General features: G+C 46.1%; 1 protein-coding gene across 1 annotated transcript; it reads left to right on the top strand.

Moving 5' to 3' along the window:
• The first annotated feature begins 8327 nt into the window (after nucleotides 1–8327).
• Nucleotides 8328–8693, top strand: LOC125530334. The gene has a single exon (XM_048694733.1). It carries the CDS (start codon nucleotides 8394–8396, stop codon nucleotides 8691–8693), a length of 300 nt encoding a protein of 99 aa, XP_048550690.1. The 5' UTR covers nucleotides 8328–8393.
• The last annotated feature ends 1619 nt before the right edge of the window (nucleotides 8694–10312 follow it).

Below are 10312 nucleotides of genomic sequence, written 5' to 3'. Positions count from 1 at the left end.
TTGGAGGCGTATCAAGCATCCCCAAGCTTAATTCCTGCTTGTCCTCGAGTAGGTAAATGATAAAAACAGAATTTTTGATGCGGAGTGCTACTTGGCATAGTTTTAATGTAATTCTTCTTAATTGTGGTATGAACATTCAGATCCGAAAGTTTCAAGACAAAAGTTCATATTGACATAAAAATGATAATATTTCAAGCATACTAACAAAGCAATTATGTCTTCTCAAAATAACATAGCTAAAGAACGTTATCCCTATAAAATCATATAGTCTGGCTATGCTCTATCTTCACCACACAAAATATTTAAATCATGCACAACCCCGATGACAAGCCAAGCAATTGTTTCATACTTTTGACATTCTCAAAACTTTTTCAATCTTCACGCAATACATGAGTGTGAGAGGCAGTTAAGGTTGTTGTACACGACCTCAGTTGAGCATTCAGTTAGAGGCGGTGATCGCAGGTTCGCCGGAGGAGAGGGTGTTGCGAGCAAGATTGCACAAACAAAGCCCTCCTGCCCGCAGCCCTATTCTAGAAATTAGGCTGGCTACGTTACTTATAACCGCAGAACGTGCAATGAATCCCCAACGACAAACGAACAAGGGGCGGGGCATTTTCGGGGAGTAGCCCCCTTCAGAAGAAACTTCCTGGCACATACATTAAGGGAGCCATCGAAAGGTGACTGAAACACCTGAAACGGGGACTACCCGAGCTAATGATAGAGGCAAGAACACTTTCCGGCCAAGTCCCATTAATTGATCATAACGATATCGTGGAAATGCTGCACGGACCCATATATATAGAAACAGAAAAAGAAGAACCTTGATACTAAACCAGATCGAACAAGGGATCTTCTTGGAAATGGGAAGATCTAGGATAGGCAGCCAACCTCCTGGAAAGAGCGATGTGCATAGACCGGGTGAGTAGGGATGCAGCTCCGTGGACCGCTCGTCGGGCCTGATAGGTGGTGGTATCACACCCTTCTCAAAGGAACCGTACGTGAGACTCTCGCCTCATACGGCTCCGTCCTGGAATCTGGACCCCCCTTTTCCTTTGACCAACGGGTCCTCGAACCCATGGGGGTTACGAATCATTCATTCATTGATTGATTCAAGGTAGCTTTAGCCATTGTGGGTAGAAGCTAGTCGCCAGAAGCGAAGCAGCGATCTTCCGGGCCAGAAAGGTTCTATTTTTCTGATGCGTAAGCTACCGCAAAATGAATGAAGGAAAAAGGCCTCAGGATTAGAAAGACTAAAGAGGCATGGAGGGCCGACTACAAGACTACGACTACAATACAAGCCATGAGCGATAGCGAAGCCTTCAGCCTTTTTTTTTTTTTTTCGAAAGCCCCACAACTAGCTATCTTATAGCAGATAAGGCAAGCCTACTCAACTAATCTCATGTAAACGCCTGTTCGCTAAAATCCAAATAGAAAAAGACAACTACTTATTAAACATGTAGTTGAGTGCTCCGTCCTTGTTCAGATCTTGACCGAGTCCGAGCTTCCCAAGCTCTATGCTATTTGGGAACTCAGCAAGGGTCTTACCACCTTCTTGATTGACTATATTTGAGTCTTTGGGGTACTTTAGGATTATATTCCGTGCCGAAGATTTGTGCTTGTGGGCTAGGGTGAATATAGCGGACCAGCGGATCTAGTAGTTGACAATCGTTCGGACTTGGTAAAGGTTGTCACAGCACCTGTAGTAGGACAGAGGACTTATCGCGATGCCCGCGGACCAATTTACTATGTCTCTGTCGCTGACGTTGGTCAAAAAGGCCACGTGGATTGGCCTGGGTCTTCTTCGGCTAATGAGACCTCGATCCCGAAGCCTTCGGAGTATCTTTTTGATTGGCGCCTCTATCTGTATGGGGAATTCGCTGCTGAAAGATCCCGCCTAGTGTCCCCTTCCTTCCCCCGCCGCCTTCCGACCAAAGGGATTATACAATTTCTTCTTCAGGACACTCATGCCCGATCGTGAGACTGCCTGTTGAACGCCTGATGGCACCTTGCTCTGACCTGAGCTATGCAACAACGAGATCCCCCTCGATCTTTGCCGGATGTGCTTGATGGTCCCCCATAATACGCTAACTTGGGGACTTTTTAGTCCATCTTTTCCAAGAGTCTCCGCTACTTGAACCGCGTCCAGTAGATGACCTCTTCCGCTCATCCCCTTTGTCAGCTCTTTGATAGGGATACTATAACCTAGGTCCCTAAACTTGGAATGGATGGCGGAGCGTAGGTGGCAGGCAGTTATATGGATACGGTGCTTTACCCGTAGACGCTTCTCCAGCTCTCGCAAGAATTGTATGGGAGTCGTCCTCGGGGGGACTTCCCGAATGACCGTACCGGGGAATTCTACCGTACTCCGTGCAGCTATGGTTGTTGATCCTGCGGAGCCTACCCAAAGGTTCAGACCGGATTGTAGGAAGTGGGTGATACGTTTTTGTATTTCTATGAGAAGAAATACGGCACCCACGATTCCCAGTAGTAAGTCATCGGCATATCGCGCGTACCAAATCCTTATTAATAAGGAATGGCTTTTAAAGGGGGCCAGCTTACGGGCCAGGCCTCTCTCTGACCTGATAACTAGTATCGCCTCCCCGCCCAGCTCTATCAGCAGGCCCCTTCTTTTGCAATACTTAAGAAGGTCTCTCATGGCCAAATTCTTATTAAAGCCTTCTCTACCATTGAATTCGGCCTTCGGGGTCAACCCAGCGGCTTCTATGAGGAAGGCGGCGCAAAGGAGGCTCGAGGGCTTGTTAAGGAAGGCGGCTAGGGCCGCTGAAGGGGGGAAAACGAAAGGCGTTTTCTGGTCTCCCCTTCGCCTGGGGGTGCTTGTGGGGGGGGTGTGCCACGACGAAACAAGGGAATGAAAGGTCGCTTTGCGTTGGATGCTCTTTACCCTCCCCACTATGAGGGCTCTGTTGTCTTGGGGAGCGTTGAAGCTTGCTTCTTTTCCATACTTTTCTTGGTCATCAATACGACGACCTATTCTTAATAGAACCGATCTTATTTTCACTACAAGAGGAATTTCGTGCTTCTGCCGGATCCTCCCTATCTCCTGATCGAGCTTGTGTAGGTAGATATTGCCTGGTAGGGCCGATAGTAGTACACTGTTTGGGATGGAGTCAGGGCCCTTCTCACCCCCTACGAGTCGTCCGGCGGAAAACTTTTTCTGAGTGGGGTAAAAGAACTTGGAATCGTCGATCTCTTCCTTCAAGATTGAGATGAATCGATGTCGGTCGATGGTGTGAAAACACTTCCTGATGTCGAATTCCAAAAACCAGCGAGAGGTTCCCCACTCTTCTTTGATCCGTCTGAGGGCCGAGTGGCAGCCTCGACCCGAGCGGAAGTGCGATGTGTCTGGAAACTCAGGATCGTAAATGGATTCGGGTACCATTCTGATCGCCTCTTTCATGATCTTTTCTATGGGTAGAACTACTGTGAGCGGTCTAAACTTCGACCCTTCTTTCTTTCTTCATTTAAAAAAGGGGGAGCAAAGCCTATTTTTTGCTCCCTCAATTGATAGATCAGGGCCCCTCCTGCCGGCCCGAACGAAAGTCTCTTTAAGGAAGTAGTCCCATCACTCTCGGGCCCGGCACCAACCAAGAGGAGGCGGGGCTCTCTCCAATCATTCCGAAGAGCCGAGATCTCGTAAAGGAAAAATTAGCTAGCTCAGCAGGTTTGGACCCAGATGAATCAGTTCAGTGAAGGAAGGGAGCCTAAACTTAAGGCTTTTCCAAGCCTTGCCGATAGGCGCCTCATGGCTCGCTCAGTTCGCTTGCGGTGTTCTTAGATCGGTAGATCTGGAAAGAGTCTCGCTCATAAAGGAAGAGTGGCGCGCTAGCGCGGCTCGCTTCGCTTTTCGACGCGGAGCTCGCTGCTGTCTTTTTAGCTTCAAAACTACAGGGCGTGCGTTAGCACTACGGCTTTTCAGCCTCCCTTTGCTGGTTCCGAACTATCACTGATCCCAGAGATCAACCTTCAAACCTTTTTCTTTGAATCTCAGGAAGGCTTTCTCGGGGAGAAAGCTGGTTGGGGAACTGCTAAACGACCTAAAAGAAAAAGAGGAGACTGACTCTGACCTTTCAAAGCCCTATCTCATCTGGTTGATAGTAGAAGGTACGTACGATGATACCATGGACATAAACGAGGTCGAGCATATCTTTAATGATTTCAAACTAAAGCGTACCTAAAGCCTGCCCTGGATATGAAAAGGGATTTGAGCCAAAAGAAGATGAGGATCTATCACCAGATGAGGAAATGGAAACAACTAAGTATTAGTTAGGTTTAGGTTCGGGAAATGGAAATGGTAATAGCGGCCCAAAAATGGTAAGGTTTTCTTTTCAAAAAAAAAGGAACGCAAATTTTTTGCGAAATCCTTATCTTTCGGCTTTTTAAAGAAGATAGGCCATTACAAAAACAAGGTATAACAGTCGACTTTCCTATCAGGATTTTACAACCTGAATACCAAGGGACCACTATTAGAAGAGAGCATAATAAGTAAATGCCAACACCATCTTTGACTTTTTGGATGGTCGGCGGCGCCATAAACTCGATAACCAGCACCGCGGAGTCAAGAAATTCAACTAAATAGAATCCTAAAACAATCTTATTCGAGCACACACAGGACCCACAGCAATGAAATTCACACAAGCGGCAATCATCCGAGCAGAGAATGGAGAAGGAAAATATACTTGAAATTGTTTTTTTCGAATGAGAAAACCTTTGGCAAACTCCTTGCAAATCTGTTTTTGCCGGGCACAATAGACATATCTGCTCAGTCACAACATAAGGAACCCCCAATGTTCCTCAAAGCCTACCCGGCCTTACCGCTGTAGTTGAATGATCTGATCCCGAAGCAAGCTTTCTACTTAAATTGCTATGACTGGCCAACTAATGATAGGACTACCTATCTTGATGCTTTGAATCTGTATTCAGAGCTTTTTTCCAACTACCGGGACTACTAATTTCAAGTACAAAGCTCTCCTATGAATATGCTACTGCTCTTACTTTCTACCTGAATCCGAGCATTGAAGCAAGCTCTTTATCGCGCCATAACCGAGTCTCTCCTTGCAGCTCTGACCAATCCACCCGTCATTTCAAATAACTGCTCCTTACTCTTTGATTGTATGTCCATTTTTGCTTGATGTCTGGCTCACCGGATCTGGTACATGAAAAAGCCATTCCTTTTCGCTTTCCTTCAACCACTCAGTATACTTTTTTACTGGAAGAGTCAAGCGAAAGCAATTAGTTTAGAAGGAAGAGGGGGCTTATGTCCTCATTTCACTCCTTTTGCTCCTGCGAGACACGACTCAACTAACTGCGAGACACGACTCAACTAATTTTTACAATTGACAGGGTAGCCCGGAGGTCAGATGAAGGGTCTTCCCCATAAAGATAGATTAGTACTTGGAAGGTTCAGATGAAGGAAGGGCTGAAACAAGGCAAAAACTATTCAATGGGGTAAATAAATATGAGCAATCCGTGAGAATAGCAAACCCCTATCTCTTAAAAAGAAGAAGATAGATAGGTCCACGAGTTGAGACAGAGAAGTTCTAACTAATCAAGTAGGAGTTTACCCACGAGAGTCAGAGGCTGCATCATCAAAGGGGTATAGAAATAATTCAGAAGCACTATGGCCTGAAGCGAAGGGCAGGAACGAATGGAATCAATGTGTTCCAATTTATCCGGAGTAAGGACAGCAGCTGAGAAGGGACAAAAAAATAGCGTAGACAAAAGGTAGGACCAGATCATGCGAAGAGCTCTTCGCCCTATTGATTAGGAATCTCGATCAGAAACCACCAGGCCATGTCTCCCGATAAAAGATGATCCCCACAATGGATGTCAGGCCTTGGCTTTATAAAATCTGATTGGATCCGCACTAGAGGATAAGAATACAGATAGGCTGACTAAGAAGATCTTCAAATTGTCTTACCTGAAAAGATGAGTTATTCAAAGGAATACCTGAAGAATAGAATAGAATAGAATAAACACATGGCACAGCTGGGTGCTAGAATAGTAGTTGATAGAAGTTCTAGTCACTTAAAAAAAAAATAACCACTGCTTAACTTAATTAGATCGTAGAAGATAAGCAAGCGGGTTCGGGCAGTTAGTCCTATTTGAAGGTAAGAAGTTCGGGTAGTAAGGGCTAGGTTTATATAGGGGCTATATTTTTGAGAAACATATGGTCTTGCTCATTTCTCATCAAGGAATGGAGATTGGGTTGGTGTTTGGAAGGGGGATTCAGTAAACTGACCTTGGCCAGCAAGCAGAAAAAGGACTGACGTCTTGGGGCGCGCTAGCGCGCGTACTCTTCTTCTGCGAGACTCCATCCAAATCCACCACTTACTTGTTGGTTGGTGTTCCATTCTGTTATCTTAGACTATGCTGCCTTCTTCAATTCCATTCTTCGTCTCCCTAGTCGAAGTCTTCTTGCTGGCCCAACCCAACATGCATTTTAGAGTGCCGTGCCAGGGCGATAGGCGCTCCGCCAGTCACGCATGATCGCCAGAGCCTTTCTTGGCTATGTAAATATAGGGCCAGAATAAGTGCAAGATCCTCAACAAAATGGATTAAGGTGGGCTTCGGATTTTTCATAATTTTTTTCTATCTTTTCATCAAGTTCTTGTTTGATCTGCCGCTATTATCACAATATCCCTCCTTTTAGGGTTAATGCTATCAATGGGTGAATCCATCATTCGCTATCCTTTTTTTAGAAGAGCTTTTTTGAATGGAAGAAAAGTAATGAAACCCGCGATGGCTACTGAATAACCTCCTTTGATTTTTTTTATAATAAACCCTTTTACCTTTTTCTTCGTTCGCCAAATCTTCTTCAGTTCTATCCAAGCTCGGTTTTGTCTGAATCTTTGTGGAAGAAGAAGCGGTTCGCCAGCCGCTACATCCAGGGATCCCACAAAATCATTAAACCTGGTGGCTGCTCGCTCTTTGATCAGTGATTCACTGGCCACTAGAATGAAGAAGACGCTACATCCAGGGATCCCACAAAATCATTAAACCTGGCGGCTGCTCGCTCTTTGATCAGTGATTCACCGGCCACTAGATCGATGAAGAATCTCTCAAAAATCCGCTTTTTGATCAGTGATTCACCAGCCACTACATTCTTGGATCCCACCTTATTCTCAAACCTGGTGGCTCGCTTGATTGGCAGTCCTGTAAGCTCATCTTGCATACAAATTTTTGGGGTACCAGGGCCTGCATCCACCAAGAACATTTCTTCCCTTAAGCGTAAGCGTAAAACTGAAGATTGTGAGGCGTTTCCATTACATAATAAGAAACTAGAATTAGATCTTGGAAATGATCGACTCCAATAGATGCTCATCATAAGCTTTTTTTTCCTCCTATTCCTATTGATCAGAAGTATCCAGCAGTGCCACGCCAGAGTGACTTCCAAAGCGCTACGGACGGGACGAAATCCGGCAGCTCGTTGCTGGCTCTGAATAACCAGCCCAGCAAGAAGCTAAATTCTTCCATAACATAACATAACGGGGCGGGGTTGCGCGCGAGCCGAGTGACGTAGGTGCACAAGAGTACTTCGCGCCACAACCATCTCTTTTTTATAGGTTCTACGGACCGATGCCTCCTGCTTCATCTGGTAAAAAAGAGTCAGAGATATGCCTATAATTAGAAGGCAGAACCGCCATAAAAATCTTCCTCGTGTATCGTCTGTAGCGGAACTATGAACGGGAGCTAGCAATCCGGACCGTATTGAAAAGGTTCCTAAGACACATCATGGAAGAGTCAAAATATTCAGAAGCAAGGTCCAAGAATGAAGAAGGGATAGAATTACTGAATGAATACGAGTTGTGGCTAATACCCGAGGCATAAAAGACGCATTTTCTACGGGATCCCGAAACCACCAGCCACCCCGACCTAATTCATGATGAGCCCACCAACTTCCTGGTGAGATGCCTACGGTTAAAAACAACCGACATGTCAAGATCCAAATTCGAATTGGTTCCTGGTCCTGGTCAGAGACCACCATGTTCACGCCGGCGGTCCAACAAAGAGGCGAAGTAGTGGTGTCTTTCTTTCCATTACGAACGACATGCTTCGCCTGCTCCCTCCCCGTGTCCATTAGCGCTCCTGTCCAGAGCGAAGAGAAGGCGAAAAAGCGCCGCCGAAGCAGCATGAGCAGGCTTCTATTGATACGCAACAATAGAGCAGGCGCACCGCCCACAAAATGTTTGAATGATCGGGTAAAGAGCGAGCTTCTTATATGGGATCTGATGCATCCAGCAGAGCGAAGCAGCATTCCATTCTTTTCAGCGGCATCCTTCCGCATTGGCGGCGAGTGGAGGGCCACAATCCCATTCATCATTTTTGATCTACATAACCCAAAGCCCATAGCACTGGCGACATCTCCGGCATAAATGCAAGGAGGATGTATAGCTGATATAGGATCTTGTGGAACTGGATTTGATTCTGCAAGTGGTTCGGTACGAACGAAGAAATTTCGAACAAAAGGATCGGAACTCGCTGATAGGAAAGGAGAGAAAAACAAAGCAATGCCAAGAGCTCCGTCAATCTGCTGTTCATCGATAGACGAAGCTCTCTCTTTTTTATCTCGTGCCAGATGTAACAAAAGATTAGCCCTTTTTAATGCGCCGCTTGACCCTGTTTTGAAAATGAGCTTTGCTCTTCTGGGCGCTGGGCGCTCCCGTGGTTCATGAGAAAGAAAAAGGGCGCTCCCCGGCAACGCGATGGACGATGCTGTGATGCGCGTCATCGCCAGGGTTGAGAAGACCTTTGGCGCATGGCGCTTGAGCGTCGCGGATCAAGATAGGCATGTCAGCGCCGACAGGCTACAGCTCGCCGCACAACATGATCGATGGCACGCCGCAGAGCAAGCTAGGCACGTCAGCACCAAGAGGCTGCGGCTCGCCGCACGGCGAGACTGTTGTAGCGCCGCAAAGTGAGAGGCGCGGCGCGCCGCACAGCTGATACGGGGGTGATGATAGAGGCGCCGCTTTGGTGGGTTGGCATGCTTGGAAAAGGTGGATGTGCTACAGGCTGTGCTTGTCGACTCCGTGCGTCGCGTGCCCCTTATGCACAATATAGCAGGGTGGCGGGAAACAGGTGATGAAATGGCGGGAAACGGTGGTGTATTCATAAAACGCCATCAATTAATGGAAACTTAGCGGGCTAGCACAAGAAGTAGATGATGATCAGATGAACATGGACCACACTAGGGATCACGTCGGTGATGAATTCATCAATCCCAAACGGTTGAATACTAGCAAGCGTTTGCCCACAACACACACGGCCTATTGCATCACAAATAGGTCGGATGGATCAACTGTATGCCACGTATTCGGATGACCGTCCATCCCACAATGGCCAATAGATGTTGTGTAGACAGAGCATATCACATATGTCTTATTAGAAGCAATCGTCTGCGTTATTATCAGTCTTCGCACACATTTCTGATTACAGACCTATTTGCCGCGTATCACACACATCTTGTTATATTGAATCGTTTCTGTTCTCTTGCCTAATCACAAACAGTTCATCCGAATGAACCATATGTTGTACATCGCACACACCTTGATCGGGCTGTCCGTTTCTTTTGTGTTGACGAATCACAAACAGTTCATCCGAGTGAACTGTATCCTGTACATCGCACACACCTTCATCTGGCTGCCCGTTTCTTTTATTCCTCCTCATCGCAAACAGTTAATTGAACTGAACCGTATGCCCTTCATCGCACATGCAACTAAAACCTGAACCATGTTTGATGCATCCATCATCGCAAACGTTTTATACATTTCTGACGGTTTTCCTACTCCGCAGTTTGCGATCATTGCATCGCACACAGTTTCTCGAAGGGTCTCTGATCGTAGTGTCACGTTAGCAGCATCCTATAGTAGTGTATGATCATTTAGTTTATTGCTATTGCTTTCTTCATAACTTACACATGTTCCTATGACTATGAGATTATGCAACTCCCGAATACTGGAGAACACTTAATGTGCTGTCAAACGTCACAATGTAACTGGGTGATTATAAAGATGCTCTATAGGTGTCTCCGATGGTGTTTGTTGAGTTGGCATAGAATTAGATTAAGATTTGTCACTCTGACGGTCGGAGAGGTATCTCTGGGCCCTCTCGCTAATGCACATCACTATAAGCCTTGCAAGCAATGTGACTAATGAGTTAGTTGCGGGATGATGCATTACGAAACGAGTAAAGAGACTTGCCTGTAACAAGATTGAACTAGGTATTGAGATACCGACGATTGAATCTCGGGCATGTAACATACCGATGACAAAGGGAACAACGTATGTTGTTA

This window comes from Triticum urartu, unplaced genomic scaffold (assembly GCF_003073215.2).
Source record: "Triticum urartu cultivar G1812 unplaced genomic scaffold, Tu2.1 TuUngrouped_contig_6244, whole genome shotgun sequence".
In the NCBI taxonomy this organism is placed as follows: domain Eukaryota; kingdom Viridiplantae; phylum Streptophyta; class Magnoliopsida; order Poales; family Poaceae; genus Triticum; species Triticum urartu.
This window is presented reverse-complemented; position numbering and strand designations above follow the sequence as displayed.

Coding starts and splice junctions, on each gene's coding strand:
- LOC125530334 (XM_048694733.1), top strand. CDS start 8,394: ATGCAAGGAGGATGTATAGCTGATATAGGATCTTGTGGAACTGGATTT.